Raw genomic sequence first — 17256 nt, 5'->3', positions numbered from 1 at the left:
CCTGCAATGGCCCCTGGGCAGCCACCTACTCCTAAAGGGACTTTCAACAGAGATGAGATCAGCAAACATATCCCATAATCCTAGAGGACAGTAAATGACCCATGGAGCATGGGATCTCTGATAGCAAAATTACAGACTGTAACACAGTAGAATTTCCTGCATTTCCTTTGACTTGAGTATTTATAGCAAGTTTCTCAATAACTGGGTTTTTTGTCCTGCTTGGGAGATGAGCAGAATTCGGTCTTCATCAGTTTGATGAGTAAGATTTTATTTATTCATCAATCTGCCTATACTTCATTACTTCTCACAGTCCACAGCATTTCCCCTAAAGGGACAGAAAGGATTCCCCTTGGTGGTAACTGAAATCTCTTTGCCCTTCAGCCTCAGCACTCTTCTCATTTACTTCTTAACAAGTCTACCTGAAAAATCCCTTGGTAAAATAGTTCAAAGATGTTTATGTAAACCTGTTGAGACCTTCAAGTAACAACTTTATGGCAATAACGACTCACTCATTTCACAGGTTACACATTCAAATGCCAATTTTGTTAATTATTTCAGAGCTCACCTATAGGAGAAGAATGGCAGTACGATACTGTGAAATCAATGCTAAACAGCCAGAGTTTGGGTTGGACTTTTCACACCATTATCTAGCAGAGTAGTCAAGTACAAATTGATTTGTTTTAATAAAGACAAATCAGTTTTCAACAGTTCAGAAAATACTCCTACATTGCTTTGTATTTTCCTCTCTCTCAGTTATGCTATGCATGAGACGATGCTCAGGAAAGTATTAATGAAACCAGTTATGCCCACTAACACACAAAATCACCTAGAAAAGAAGCATTCTTAAATAGTTGCTGTCTGTTCAGCTAGCAAGCATCATCCCCACGTAACGGATGGGTACGGGGAGCAATCGGTTAAGTTCACCCATTAGCACTGTGCGAGGGGACAGAACTCGAAGTCCCCCTTGCCCTCTGCACTGCTCGTTGGTACCTATCTGCTGGGCAGAAACTGCTTGCCAGAGCCAGTTCATAACCTCCTAGCAGCGTGCCAAATTGGCAGCGCTGTCCGAGAGGCAGCACAAGAGCCCAGAGACTCAAGAGCCTCCAAGGACCCACCGGGGGATTCTCCAGCTGCCCTTCTCAGGTCCCTGCCCGCAGAGGCATGGCCGGGCAGTGACCTGAGGCCACTGGCAGCCTGCCTGGGCTTACGCTGCTTGACTCTGTCAAAGGAACTACAGAGTGCTGCAGAGAAAACGGAGGAAGGCTCGAGAAGCAGTTTTTAATTTTCCACAACTTCCGCTGCACTTCTTTCTCATAGTGCAAGCCTTCCACATAGTCTCACTTCTGTTTCCCCACATGACTAACAGATTGCATGCACTGGAGGCACCTGGGACAAAAAGTAGGGGATCTCCCAAACTTCCCAATCCCTCCTACACTGTTCTCTCTCAATGCAGCTTTTATTCTGTTTTCTTCCTATCTACAATAAAGATGCTAAAATAATTAAAGCAATGATTCTTTCACTTTGGATAAGCTTGTTAAGAGTGCATTACGCTTAAAACCGTGACAAATGTACTCTTTTATTATTTACACAAATGACTTTCAGAGCATTTTCCTGATGGACTGTTATTATTACTTGATAATATGTAATCTGAAATGAATATAGCATGAAAAACTTGAGAAGAAAAGAAAAATTTTATAACTAAATAATTGAGAGAATACTCTTTTAGCACTCGGCATGACAGCATGATTCAGATCACAGCAATATACTCAAGTATGGATGTCACTGTTAGCTCTTTCAGAACAGTGGAGTCACTTTCAGGATTCTTATCTGATAGAACCATAATAAATATGATAAAACAAACCTCTGCACATAATTGGTAGATCTTTCAGAAGAGAGAACATCATCTTGTCTATTAGTACAGCGTGAGGGGGAAGGAGGTGGGGAGGGGACAACTTACATAATCCTTTGTAATAAAAGTTTTCTCTACTTCATCTCCCCAAAAAATATTAAAGAAAACCAGCTAGTTTAATTATGGGAATAATCTAGAGGGAGCACAAACACCATTAGAATTTTTGGTCCATGACACAAGCCTGAATAAAATACTAACACAACAAAATAAAAAAAATCCATTATCTCAGCTTGGAATATTTTGTTTCAGTGTAAAAAATGATCTCTTTGAAGCATGAAGAACACAAGGCAGTTCCCCTCCCTCCACCCCCCCAATAAACAGATACGAAAACCTGGTTGCTTCATTCAGTTGAAAATTTCCTAATACAAATACACATCTTACCCTAACTTAAACCACAGGTGGCATAAATGCAGATTTCGTAAATCACATACTTCAGGTTTGATAGTGAAACTTCTGTTTGTTGGTTTAGTAATTTTCCTTGCTAAACTCACACAATTAATGTCAATACAGTCAATTTTAATTACATATTTTTAATCTTAAAACGTTTAGATTTCAACTTCTCCATGATATATGGCTGTTTCAAGAGCCATTTCTGGAAAAATGGCTATGTTTTTGAATGGTCCATTTGAGACCACGTGCACTATAAACAACTTGGAAGTAAAATACTTTTATACTTAACCTGAGACTCAGCAGCAAAAAGCTGATACAACAAAACATGACTAGTTATTCCTTCCTGAACTGAAAGTACTGAAACAACATTCTTAGCTGTAATTTCAAGGTACTTGAAAACAAACCAAAAAAGCTCTCCAAGAAACCCACCCTTCATTAAGTATTTTAATCAACTGCCTTCTGCCTTTCTGTAGCACTGAGATATACTAGATATACATATATTAATGTTTCAAAGTTTTTAAAAAGTGACAATATTACTAGAAAAGATGATGCTAATTCAGACACAGAATATTAATAGTCCTCTACTAATGAGACAGAATCACACTGTTATTTCCTGGCACAGTGTTTAAACACAGGGACTTTAAAGAACATCTGGTGAGAGCTGAAGAAAAGCCATTCAATCTAAAGAAGCTGTGATTTCAAATGAAACAAAACAAAACAAAAAAACCCAAGCAGCACAACGGCCACCAAATACCCACTTCTACATTTCATCATGTGATTACAGTTCAGTCATGTAAGTCAAAACATGCATGTTGAAATTCTCAAACTTCAGAAACCCAGCTGTCATTCTCAATTTTTGCTGGCTTAATCAGCCGTCAAGTAGTCTAGGAAATGACACAAGCTCATCAGAGCTCAACTTCCTTACTCCACTTAAGACTATGCTCATTGGCTGACTGTAATAAGAATATGTATCGAAAGATCCTCTGCAATCTTTTCAGAGGCAAGATAGGATGTCGAAATCTACTTCAAATAAAGTTGCATTTGAAAAAGAACCAAAGTGCAGAAAAAGAAAGTAGGAAACTTTACCTTAATTGGAGCACGGCTAAACTGTATTTTTCTGTTGGCTGGGATTTCATCCTCATCTGGCAATCCATTAATTTCAGAATATTCCATATCAGGTTCGTAACAGTTATTTTCATCACTGTCATCCTGATCATCCTGTTCTGTACCTGTCTCTCCCCAGTCAGAATTGTATCTCGATCGTACCCGATATACGCTGTAGTCAGAGTGCATATACACATGGGAACTCTGAAAATTATTCACATCTTCATGCACTTCTTTTTCACTTGCCTCATCATAATGGGACTCGGTAGCATCTGAAACAGCATCTGTGGCAAAATCACCACCTGATGCTACATTTCTTGGTAATTCTGCAGCTTCGGGTCTATCAAAGATACCCTCTGCATGTTCTGACCGTTCCTTTTGCAACAAAACTTCTGTCTCTGTTTTTGATTTACTCCTAGCACAGCTGTCCACAGATCTTTCGCTGTCAAGCACGTTGACCAAATCCTGTTGACTCGCTGCAGAGCTCTCAACAGAATCAGCACTTGGCTCTGTACTCTTCTTTATTTGTTCAGTTGTTTTTGAACCTGCCGAAGTGCCTGTGGATGTCTTCTGTCTCGGTGCTGAAGGCGTGCTATTCTGCTGAGAGTTCTCAACAGACATCACGCCTGTACTCTGTTTGGCTGGGGGAGACCACGTGCTAGCATCTTTCAAAGGACTGAAACCCTCAAGGTTTGCAACTGGGGAAGAGATATTTGCGACAGTAGATGAGAGGTTTAGCGGATAGTGACCAGTTACAGAGTACTCTTCATTGTTTTCTGACTTTTCTACAACGATGACATTGTGCGAGTCAGTGTTTTCAAAAACTGCACTGAGCTGACTCACAGTTGGAGAGACAGTCTCTGTCCTTGGGCTAAGACTGTCCAGTGAATCAGTGCTGCCTCTGTGAGACTTAGAGCTGCACCACTCATCTGGAAGCTCATTGGAAACAACTTTCTCTTTCTTTGGGGAGTAGCGATTGGAATGTCCCATTTCATGAGCATTTCGCTCAAACATCTTCCGAGTTTCAGTAAACTTGGAATAGGAAGGACCGTCATGGATAGTGTCAAATCTACTAATCCTTTCCGAGACAGATGATTCCAGTTTTACAATTGAACCATCTGCTTTCTCTACAAATTCTTTGGGCCTAATTCGTCTTTGAGGTGATGGAGGGCCACCCTTCCCCCTGGTTTTAGAGGTAACTCCAGCACTTTCAGTGGGCTCCATGCCCATTTGCATAAATAAGTTCTTAATCCTATTGACATTTGAGCCATATTTCCTTCCCCTGCTTTGCGAGGCCTCTCCTTCCTCTTTCGCTTTTTGGTCGCCATCTGATTTCGGTTTGTCAAAGGTGCTTTTCAGCGCCTGGAACTCAGTTCTGTAAGCATTCCTGTGAGGAGAGGCACTTCGGAGGGTCGATCTTTCTCCTGAAGACTCCGTTTTCATCATGTTTACTCCAGAAGCACAGAACCAGCTTACATAGTTTCTGTGGTACTGCTCTTGGTAGTTTGTCACAGCCAAGATTCTGCTTGAGGACTGTTTTTCTCAGGGGGCACTGCCCTTCAGCAGGGCCATACTGGACAGAAGATCTGGAGGCAAATATCTAAACACATGTGGTCAATTCTGACAAAGCAGTGCAATTGAAGACTCTCAAGAACAACGGCTGATTTAACCTGTAATAGAAAGAAGGGTTTTCTGAATCACGCCGGGTACTTGTACTTCTTGAAATATAAGCCACAATTTCCATTTACCTTTATTTGATGTGTTTACAAAAAAATAGTAAAAAAATACAACCTAACACTGCACAGACACAAGAAAACTTGTCATTACAAACTTTTTCAAATTGATTGTTGCATAATTTGCAATCTATAATATCATTCTGTAGTGAAAGAACAGCTTATCGCATCCTACCATTCACAAAGTATCACATCATGCCACAAACGTGCATGCAAAGGAAAGGCAATATGACAAGGGAAGTAACACTAGTTCTGTGTTATTGAACTTTTCTAAAAAAATAAAAATTAAAAGAAAAATATCCCCAAACCAAACCTCTGAGTTACTTACATCTAACTATAAAGTAATTCATGCAAACATGATGGTTCTGCTTCCCTGAGGCACTGCAAGACAACCCTTGCTCTCTCAGAGAAACATAATGGTAGAAATACCATCAAACATAATACACTTAGAAAGGCAAATTAAACCGCAGCTCGAAGGAATAAGGAAAACTGCACCCAAAGTTAACATCCTCAGCCGACATGGTAAAGAAAGTGAAAACCAGTCAGAGAAAGTTGCCCCTCGTCACGGGCAGCGGTTTCAGCACCTGGAGGGGCCTGGAGGCGCCCAAGGAGGAGCTGCAGAAACCGAGCCAGGGGCTGGATCCGCTCCCACCCCCCGGCCCGAGGGGGCGCGCAGGGGTCCGCCGTGCCGGAGCCGCGGAGCTCCCCGGCCTCGGCCGCCGCCGCGCCCGGCCCCCGCACGCCCGCGAAGGGCAGCGCCGGGCTCCCCGAGACCCAGACCCCTCTGCCTTCCCCTCCGTTCCTCCTCCCCGGCCCCGGCTCCGCGAGCCCGCGCCCGGCCGCGCCGCCGCCGCTCCCGCCGCGACGGGGACGCCTCGTTTCGGGCGCCGCAACGCACGGCGCTCGTTCCACGGCAGGGAACCCCGCCGCCGCCGCCGCCGCCGCGGGAGAGGCGCGCCCCTTCCCGCGCCGCCCCGCGCTCCGGTCCCGCCGCCCCTGCCCGAGCGGGGGGCGCCGATCGCCACGGGCGATCGGAAAGGCCACTCGCCGGCGGCTGCCGCCGGTCTCGCAGGAGGCGATAAACTTAACCCGAGAGGACAGCGCCGGAGCCCCTGCGGCGACGGCGACGGCGACGGCTCCCCCTCGGGCGGCCGCGCCGCGCCGCGCCGTGCCGGCGGGCTGGCGGCGCGGGGCCCCGGGCGGCAGCACCTTGCGGCGGGGCAGAGCCCGGGCAGCCGCCCGCCGCCCCCGCGCGGCCGGGCCCCGGGAAACAAAAGCCCGGTGACAGGGCTGCTCCCCGGCGGAGCCCGGCGCGTCTCCCGCCGAGCGCGCACGCCGCCTTACCCAGCCGAGAGCCGCGGCGGGCTTCCCCCAGCCTCCCGCCTCAGCGCTGCCCCCGCTCCTCCTCCGGCCCGCGGCGGCTCGGCGCCTCTGTGGAGAACGGCCGCTGCCGCCGCCCGCCTGACAGGAGGCAGCAACCGCCGCGGCGCCTCAACGCCATTGCAGGCGACGGCAACGGCGGCGGCGGCTGGGGCACCGTTACGGCTCCGCGCGCACACCCGCGGCGGCAGCGCGGGGGAGGAGAGCCGCCGCGCCCCGCCGCAGCCGCGCTCCCGCCCGCCGCCCGCCCCTCCGCCGCGGCGCGGCCGCCGCGCCCCCGCCGCGGGAGGCGCCCCGAGCCGCCGCCGCCGCCGCCCGCCGCGGGGCCGCCCGCCGCCGCCGCCGGCGGGTGACAGGTGCCTCACCTCTCCGGCGAGCCGCAGTGGTTCGCTCCGCCGGGGGCGGGCGGGCGGGGGGGGGGGGTTGGGGCGGCGGGGGAGGCGGCCAGCCGCGCTCCCGCTGCAGTCCGGCCCCGGGCGGTTACCGCCGAGCGGCGGAGGCCGGGCCCGGCCGCGGCCACGCCGCCTCCGCGCCCCGGGCGGCGGGCTCGCCGGCGCCCAGCCCCGCCGGCTGCCGCCCCGCCGCGGCCCGCCTCCTTCCTCCTCCCGGGAACGCTCGTTTCCCGCCCGACCCGCGGGGACCGGGCCGGTTCGGTGCCCGCCTCCGCGCGGGAGGGCGCAGGGTCCCGAGTCCCGCCGGCGGCCCGCCGCAGGGAAACCCCCGCTTCTCGCCGCTGCGGGAGACCTGCGGGGCGCGCCCAGCACCAGCTCGCTACCGGTCACGACGCAGCGAACCCCCTCCCTGGCCATTACGGTCTTTACCCCAGCCTGCACGGAAGAGTAACGTGCTGGTAACGAACCCGGGCAAACCCCTGACCGGCTCGGTGAACGCTGCTCGTTCCGGCAGCCGCTGGCTGGGGCGGCGGATGGCGGTGGATTACCCGCGAGAGTACAACCACAACCAGCACGCCCTTATTGTTGTGTTAGGTGGGTGAGTTCGCCGCAAAAATGTTCTGGCTTTATGCAGCGAATACGAAAACTTAATTGTGGAACGCGAGGTATCTAGGTAATTTGTAAAATCGGCAATCCGAGGAGGTAATGACTGTTAATCACGTAGCAACTCCTAAGCAAAGTTCGTTAAACTAATTGAATAAAGATCCAGAAAATGGCCTGGGGATGTACGCTGCAAATTCTGAAAACTAATTATTATGCATACATAATTAAGACAGCAGAGACTGAAAATAGAGACGTTCGGTATATAGGTTCACAAACTTAATTCATTAGTTTTAATGAGACTGAAGCATGGGTATTATAGACTATTCCAAGTGTTCACAGGTGTCAATCTCTAGTTAATCTCGTTTGCACCAAGGGTATGCCGCTCAGAATGTTTGCCTCAACAAAGTCTAAATAACCAGCGCATTAAGACTGACAGGCAAACCACAAATCTCATAAAACAGACTGAAAAACAGCATTTTGACACATACACACGCAAGGGGCCAGGAACAGAAGCGAGGACGTTTCAGTAGTGGTTTTCCCACTGCCAGCAATAAGCCCATCCTGGTGCGTTGCGTGGCCTCCACTCTGGCTTTTGCTGCCTGAGGACAGAGGCACAGGAGGGGACAAGGGGGATTCTGGATGCCCTGCGGGCTGCTGAGCATTGCCGTGCCAGAGAACGCTAGCACAGCAGGGAGAGTAAGAGCTCCGGTGAGGTGTGTGAGGAGTGAGGATACAGGCAGCACCTGAGCTTCAAAAGCAGCTACAGAAAGCTCCCCTTCTGAGGCGGTTTCCCAAAGCAGAAGAATGAGGGAACAACTGTTTCACAGCTGCTTGCGGTGGCGAGGAGTCCTGCGGGTGATAACCTGCACGAGGACTAAAAATATTGCCACTAACCAGGACGTTCCCTATTAAATTCTAAACATCAGATAACACACCAGATCTGAGGCCCAGCCTCTCTGGCAGTGCCTTTCTATCGGTATGATTTTGTAGACATGAAGCTGTAAGAACACTTAGAGAGCTGCTTGACTTTTGAAGATAAAAATACATTAACAGAGCTTCAAGTGTCATTGAAGAAGCATAGAGACATAAAGCAGAAATTTAAACATTTTATTTCCTTCGTGAATTTAGGCTAAGCATGCAGAGTGGTTGGAGAGCGTAGCATGTACCAGATATGTATCTGGAAGAGTTTTATAATGCACATACACAGGCAAAAAAAGGGACACAAGCAAACATTAAACAATCTATGAAATGACTGATGCAATTTTAAAGATGCTAATTCACATCTAATTATGTAAAGATAATTAGGAGAGTATCCACTACTATATCTACATAACCAGAGCCATAAATGTTATTAAATCCTTTTTCTAACAGAAGTTTTGCAAACAAAATGGCCACTTCTGACCTGTAATATATATTTTAAACAATGTACCCAAGGACACGTGTATTATTTCATGGCAGAATAATACAAACTATCTCTATATTATACTTTAGTAGAAAGTAAGGAAACGAGATGACTCACTGATGCTGACAGAAGCAGCACACAAGAAATCTCAAGTTTTTCGCAATAATATATTACATTTATGTTCTCCTTAAATGTGTCATAAGTAGACAGCATAGATGTTCAAGCAGACAATACCCAACTTTGACACAGAATCTAATGCAAAATTATTTTAAGTAATTTCAGGTTCCTTTGATACCACCTCAGGTTCAGAACAGCCAAGATTTGTAGAAACTACTGGCAATTTTGGCTGCTCAATCGGAGACAATTTGGACCTTATTTTAGGGGATCAACTTTGGTCACTGACACCTAAGATACTCAAACTTACTAATCACTTCACAAATAATTTTCAATCTACATCCTTATTTACACAGTGCTTATGTTAAAGAACATTATTGTAGTCTTTAAGATAATAAATTTTATTTTGTTTCCATTGGTAGGTCACTTTTCAAGACAGACTCTTCATATATGAGCATGGCCATGCAGCAAACTATAAAAAACAGAATTGTGTGTCCTTTTACGTTTTCAGTATTTCTGTGACAATCCATTTGACTAGGAGGTATTTTTAGGCTCTGCTAAAGCATGATTGACATTTCTGTTAATTCCTGAGCAACACTAAAATGCCGCATACCATACTTTAGGGAAGATAAGAGACCAAGGGCCTCCTTATTATGTTAGTATAAATTCAGAGTAACTTCACTGAAGTTACGGAATTACTCTGCTTCCTAACCAATGGGAATTTAAAATCAGTTCAGCTTAATATTTACATATGATAGAGCATGACTGTCATTTTACTTGCAACGGAGTAGCAACTCCACTCAAATGATTCTGAATTCACACATATGACAGGGAGAGAGACCCAAGTTGTTTAACCTGACAGCATCACTTTAAATTATGCTCAGTACCTTTTAAACCCAGTTTTGATGCAGTCCTCCAACACTGAAAATAATTTATCTTCTGTTTATTCTAGATGTGTGAATTATATTTACTTACAAACATGACTATTTGGATGTCACTGATGGGTTGTTTTGAGTCACTTCCGTGTTTCTAAGGCACTCAGGTTTTGAGATAGTGATTTATTTGCGCAGCAGAGCAGCAATGCAAGTTTTTCCACATGGCTCAGGCAAAAGAAGAAAGTCATTCCATCATCTGTCTCCTGTCAGTGTCTTTCAAGTCTTGCAAGATAATATCTGTATGTACACACACAAGTGGAAAGTATGGATCTTTGGCTAAGAAAGCCTCTGTTTGCTATCCTGCCAAACCTCTGGCGGGGAGGAGGTTTTTCTTCCTTATACATACCACAGCATAAACAGAATTGACTTCTATTTTTTAACACTCAGTCATGAATTCTTATTACATAATCCATTTTAAAGAAAAAGATCATGTCTGAACAAGATACATACATTTTGGCAGATGAGGAATGTTCAAGTTCGGTTTCCCCTGTACCAGGGGAGCAGGAGACTAAACGGCAAACAACTGTAATAATGAGTTGATAACCTTTAGTTTCAAACATTAGCAATCTGTGATTGCAGTTAGGTGTAAAATTCTTTTATACAGGAAGCCAGTAATAGTTAAAAAAGGGAGCTCATTAATATCACTAATTTGGCAACTTCAGCAGATTGTGCTGTTTTTACATAGAACATGTCAAACTGCTTGAAAGCTCAAGAGTAGTGTCAAAAAAAGAACTTTGTCCTGAAAGCTCTAAAGAAAACCTCCACTAATGATAACAAACCTGTATGTTCTAGCAGTTTATCAGAAAGGCAAATATTAGCATTATGAAGGCCTAAACTCAGACTAGTAATAGCCTTTTCTCAGTTACAGTGAGGAGACTATCACATCCATTCTTAAACATTCTGCTTTTAAATTATTCAAGAAAGGCACAGTTATGGCTAGAATAAACTGGATTTTTCAAAAGTGAAATACATGAATTATACACTGCATACAACTACTTACACTGAAATAGTGGTTTTGCCTATCTTAAAAGCTAGAAATCTTAAGAATGGTCAAAAGAGCTGTATTTCACACAGCTTTCTCTCATGGGCCCTCAACACTGAACTCTGAATTTATAGCACAACACAGACAACTATTAGTTACCAGCCTTGCTAGAATGATGCCAGCTAGTTGCAGAAAATACATGATCTCATGGGAAAGGAGAAAACTAAACGTTCAGTCTGTTAGGAATTCACTAAGAATCAAACCCTGGCAAAACTCTTATTTCATGCTGTTCAGGTGGGGGAATTATTAGAAAATATAGTTGACAAAATGAGTAAGATACTCCAAGGTGAATGGTACCTGTCACATACTTTGATTCATCACTTATGTATCATATGTAGATATATGGTATAGAAAACTCTCCTTTCCACCATCAGTGAGAAAGATTCAGATTTGGAAATGTTAGTAATTCAACTATTCCAAACCAGAAAAGCTAAAATTTGCACCTGATGTATGCTTTGTTTACTAATATGGAAGCTGTACTCTTCATAGTTGTCACAATTGATTAATCCAAAGCAGAAATAAGAGATAGTTGGAAGCCTCATAATAATATAATAATTCATATTATTTCTTAATGGAAAGACTTTCTTATTATAATAAAATTAATTTTCTATTGAAAATTTTTCTTAACAGTCAGAATCTAGAATATAGAAAATAATGGGGTTTGCCAGTCTGTGCAAAAGCACTGTCAGAGTATTTCTTGTGCAGTAAATATCCATTATTATGCTTAAAGAAGACTTAGTGAGCCAGAGGAAATCTGGGAGAAGAGGGACAAGTCTACTTGATGCTCAGAGCTTACGAGCATACTTGATGCTGTCAGTATATAACACACAAGCAAATCTGATTACCGAGTTCAGTAACCATTACCTTGCCAAATCAGGTAATGTTTCATGCCACGAAGAAGAGAAGACGGCAAGTTCAGCTTTTATCTTTTCCAACTGACTGACTATTTGAATTCAGTGGCACTTTGGAGCCTATACTCCCATTCTGGAAACAGCAACAGATGACTTCTCGGAGAGAGAAACAGAGACCAGAGTTCACAAAATACAGCACAGTACTGCTGCCTTGCAGTGTGCAATCTATTGGCAAGTGGGAAAAATATTTGTCTGGATTGCTCCACCCTGAAGCTGATGCATCTGACTCTATTTGAACTCGCATCGCAGTAGTCCGTGTACCAAGCCCTCCTGGTAACATGAACATGGGCTGGTTACGGTTGCATTAGTGGAATTTGTTTCTCCTTTTTCCTTTAAAAAAATCTAGTAATTAGAATGAATACAAATGAGAAAACAGCTGTTTAGCTTGAAACAGTAATCTGTCACTTATAGAACCAAACATGGTTTCTCATACCCTGGCTACCTGCTGTGTGATTTGATTACATTTCCCCCTACCTTACAGGTACTGTCTTGCTAATACACCCTCAGCGAAAATTCTCTCTTAAAGCTAGATTTGGTAGTCAGTTTAATTTAGTGCACAAGAGCACTAAATACTTAATTACTGTGTTCTGTATGGCATCAGATGACGAAGATAGGCCAGCTAAAAATATTGTTATTTTGGAAAAGCTGTGGTCTTTGCCAAAGCACAGAAACCGTATCACTGTGCCGCAGTCACTGTAGAAATACAAGTTACCAGCTAGAGGTGTCTATAAATAAGAGTTCTGTGCTAACAATAAAGCACTTGTGTAAAGAGAAGGAGAAATCAAGGAGGGTGACTGCTTCATTACACCATTAAAAAGAAAAATGAGAACACTGCCATCATGTTGAAACCCAAAACATAAGAATGAATCAAAGTCCACAAATTTACAATGACATCTTTAAGAAAGGGAAGGAACACTCACATTAATCAGTATAGAATTATAGAGGAAAAGGATTACATCAATATTTACATAAAACAGAACAAGCAATGTCACGAGGCAGAAGAGACAAGCTTTTGAAGGATCTAGGCCATTGCCCAAGACAAAAATACCCAGGAATAGCTGCTAAAGGTAGCCAGCCTTGCACGAGCAAAACCATCAAGCCACCAGGAAAACAGAGAAAAGAAAGATCACAACTCTACATGCCGAATAACGGGTCTAATATTAAACTTTCAGGTGTGTAATAGAAAAAAAATAAAATAAAATGCAACCGTTAAGGCCAGTGAAGAGAAGCTCTTTGGCTCTCCCTATTGGATGCAAGGGGCAATGCCTCGCTTGTGGCAGATGCGTTTCAACGAGTGGAAAACAAATACTGAGTTTCTTTATTGCTCTGAAGAGTTATGTTCTGTTAGCTCTGTAAGTACAAATGAAAAGGTGCATTGTTAGACACCTCTTGTCATTTCACTGTTAAGTCAGCAGCTAAATCAAAAAGCGATTTTTGTCAATGATAAAAGGACTTTGCTTCTTTAATAAAAATTCAGTTGACGTGCTGAATAGGTGCAAGCAAGCAGGAACAGAAGACAGCTGGAAAATGAAAACTTCCTTTATTTGGAAGCTCCACTTCCTGTCCTTCAAGAAAAGGGTTGCATTCTGGAAAGCGGCATTACATTACGATTACTCTGATACAATACATATTTCTGGCAAGAACAAAGTAGATGCACGCCCTCTCAGCGGGGAAGTGACCCATCTCTAGAAGAACTTGAGAAGCTATAACTTGTACTAGCAAGTGTTGGAATAGGCCTGCACAACGGGTTTAGGCACTGGATCCTTGGTTCTGCAGGAGGAGAAGTTTCTGTCTAAACCAGAGGCAAACAGGACTCTTGCTACCAAGGAAAGGTATATTTACACACAACTGGCCCATCCGTTTTCACCAAACAAGTTATGTCTGATTTGGTCGTTTGTAACTCTACTGTGAAATGACAAAGAGACTGAAGAGCTCCGGGATGCATCTGATGAATGGCACTCAGGTCTGAGAGGGCCATTGATTATTGAAGTGCCCCCTGTTAAGGGTGACCATTTCCATTCATTCAGAATTGGAGTCATGCACACTTTAGCACAATACCAAGATCACTTAGTAAATAAGATGATAGTAGGGCTTGAACCTAAATATTTGTATGTGCTAGCGTCTGGGCAGCAAAAGCAGGTACTGCAAGCAGGCTGCCTGATAGCCTAATAGAAGCGAACGTACCAAGATCAAGAGTCTACAGGTGAACAGGAGGGCATGCAGAACCAAGAAGAAATAGGATGCAGAACTTTAACTGTTTTACCAATGGCTTTGCATAAATTCAACAGTTACAGTAAAATTCTTTATAATGAGGTCATATGAGTAGTTTTTCCTCCATATTGTGTTGGCATTGCTCTATGTAATACACCTCTTAAAAATGACCAACCTCTCTTCCAAGCACGATCTTGTCATCTAAGAAAAATGGCTGTAAAGAAAGGGGGGAGAGAGGGCTGCACTGAAGAGTGAAGGAACGAAAGTGAGATTACAGGGGTCTAAGATAGTTTAGACCTACTACCCAGCAGTCTGCATTAGTTTCATGCTGTGCTGCGTGAAGAACAGTGTTTAGGAATAGATGGTGAGGAGGTGGAGGCAGAAGAGAAATACAGATGGGTACAAAACTGCCAACAACCTGTCAGATCTGAGAAGAGGGAAGTTGTAAGAAGTGCATGAGGAGCAAAAGAACTTGACCTTTTTTATTTATCTATTTTGGATGTAGTGGAATTTTCAGATAGGGAATAAAATGACTGAAACAAAAGAAGATAAGGTAGCTGCATGTGTCCATGCCTCTCTACAGGCAGCTTCAAGAGTCCCACCAATGCCTTGACTAGGACAATGAAAACCAGGCTAGCAAGCAATGGCACATGAACAATAAAATATTGGAATGCATCGTGTACTAGCTGGTAAGTGTCTTGATATTATGTAGATCCCAATAAAAAGAAAGAATAAAGTTACATATATTTATATCTCTACAGAAGCTCTGTCTAGAACAGTGTCTTACTTTCCTAACAGGCATGAAATCACCAGCTCTGGTTGGGGTAGGTTGTATGGTAGAGACACTATCTAATCAGTCCCAGAAGATCCCACCTGTAGGTAAACAGTTCTGCTTTGTACTTCAGGAGCTCCAGCTTGTCTCATAATGGGAACAGGGAAAGAAGTTTTTAAAAAGGAAAAGGAAGGAAACGGCTCAGGCAGAGCAATGAGGGAATGATTAGCCTGCATGGCAGTGCTTCTCCCAGGTTGCACAGAGGACTGACTAAGGGCAAAACCCCACAAACAACAGGCAAGTAACTGGGTTGGGAGAGGAGGAGGAGAAAAGAGCATTTTCCTGGCCTCTTGTATTTAGGAGCCTCCTCTATCAGCTTTGCACAACTACTCTGCAAGAGCATATACAGGCAGTGAAGAGACTAACCTCATCAGGTAAAGAAATTCTTTCGTTATTTCACTGCAAGGAAAAAAGTAAATGGATATTTAATATAGTATGAGGTAGTAGTAACTCATGGTGCTACTACTAGTAATGCACAGCGCCATTCAGAGAAGGAAAAAGAACACAGTGCACCAAGTCTTCAGAAACAGCTGAGAGAGTGGGAGGTTAGATCAAACCTAAATTCACTACCACTACAGTTCGCCCATGCATGATGTTCTAAGCAGTTTGTAAGTGCTTTGGTGGGGCCATCTAAAGCTATACATAGATGCATGCCTGCAAACGAGTACCACGTTACTATTTTACTATCTTTGTAAAAAATAAGAGAATGCTAGGCATAAGTTTAACTACGATGATTTTTCACTTCCTACAACTGCAAATCTTCCAAGTCCCTGCCAGATGCCTGAGTAAGATTTGTGGATTGCAGGAGGGAGTCTGCACCAAGTAAGGGAGTTTGAGATTTTGCTTTTTCTGGTTTTCATTGCTCTCCCTCCTCCCTGGACAGCAGATGGTGGCATTCTCGTGGATGGATTATTTGTTAACAAGGATCTTCTCACGACTTCTCAACATAAAAATCACCTAAGTGTCAGAACACAGGGCACACCAGGCTGGCCTGGTCTATTAACTGTTTTAAGTTTTAAAGGACAACTGAGACAACTTACTAGAAAAAAATCATGGAAAGAAATCTTTTCCATTGCAAAGAGAAACCACTGAATTAAATTCTGCTGTCTTAACTATTGTAAATTTACAGTGTACCAAGGCACCAAATTCTGTTTTTTATCAGGATAAAGATTATTAAGTCATCAAATTATTCTACAGCTTCCTTGAATTCATTATGTTTAAAAATTATGGGAACTTCAGTAACATTGTGGACAGGTAAACTGAATGGGGAATGTCTTTCTGACTATATTGAACCATTCTGATCACTAGAAAAGGAAATGTCCGTAAACCTCCCAAACTGCAGAGACCACTGGATTGTTTGAAAGTTTTTAGAACTCTGAACCTATACAGTAAAGGCAGAAATAGGGACAATAAATCCATAAGGCTAAACTACTTATTTTCAGGCAGGCTTTCTGATTGCTGCCCAGAGCATTTCCTATTGCACTTAAATGCCCCAAACACTTCTAATTTTTCTTTTAAATAGATTTTCTGAAGCTCACATTACAAGCTGCTGTAATAGCAAACTCATTAAATAGCCAGCAGAACTATCTGTTGGCGATAGAACAAAAAATTACAAAGAATGTTTAATAGCAGGGGGGCAAAGCAGAACAAGGAAGAGGTATTTTAAAGAAATAAAAATGTATATATTACCACTTGGACACTTCTTTTAATATGCTGAGTAAAACTGGTGTTCAGCAGTAGTACAAAAGAGTAAGTTAAGCATCCTTCAAAGGACAGTGTGCATTTCAATGTTACTATGAAGCAAAAAAAAGAAAAAAAAAATATGATCAAAAGACAAGATGGACAAGTCCCTTTAGGATCTCTAAGTGCAAGTAATCCTATTCCTCACACCCCGCCCCCCCCTTAATTTCTATGGGTCTGTTCATACAGATATGTTTTAGAAAAATTACCCAGTCTGAGCACAAAAAAGCTTACAGTGTTTTCCACAACACTTATACATGGCACTTATCCTTTCTGCCCTTGTAGTCTGCAGTCTGGCAACCAATGCTAGCAGGAATTTTAGGTATTCAGAATCTCAGGACTGAGGCCTTTTTTTTTTTCTGCCTTCTTTCACTAAAACCTTTGCTCTGTCAAAGCATCTTACTGCAAGGAATGACTGCTGCTACGTTGCACTTTGAGAAGATCAGCCTTCTGCCCACCTCCATTCTTTCCCCTTCCCCCTCAAACTGCCTTGGTATATGTAAACCGCTTGATTCAGCACTGAATGGAAATCACTGACCGTGTAGCGTTGTTTAACTT

The 17256-nt window shown here is 43.7% G+C and overlaps 1 protein-coding gene across 3 annotated transcripts in view; it reads right to left on the bottom strand.

Annotated features, from left to right (window-relative positions):
* The window catches only part of PPP1R9A (protein phosphatase 1 regulatory subunit 9A), a 145532-nt gene extending 138560 nt beyond the window's left edge, over positions 1-6972 (bottom strand). For 2 of the 3 annotated variants that reach the window (XM_075049515.1, XM_075049532.1), the window contains exons 1-2: positions 6481-6680; positions 3386-5073 (exon numbers count right to left, since the gene is read on the bottom strand). In XM_075049515.1, coding sequence (XP_074905616.1) covers positions 3386-4849 — 1464 coding nt within the window. In that variant the 5' untranslated portion in view covers positions 4850-5073; positions 6481-6680. Of the gene's footprint in view, positions 1-3385; positions 5074-6480; positions 6681-6881 lie in introns of those variants that run through there. The other variant, XM_075049523.1, reaches the window with a different exon arrangement.
* Positions 6973-17256: the final 10284 nt, after the last annotated feature.

This window comes from Buteo buteo, chromosome 2 (genome assembly GCF_964188355.1).
Source record: "Buteo buteo chromosome 2, bButBut1.hap1.1, whole genome shotgun sequence".
Taxonomy (NCBI): Eukaryota; Metazoa; Chordata; class Aves; order Accipitriformes; family Accipitridae; genus Buteo; species Buteo buteo.
This window is presented reverse-complemented; position numbering and strand designations above follow the sequence as displayed.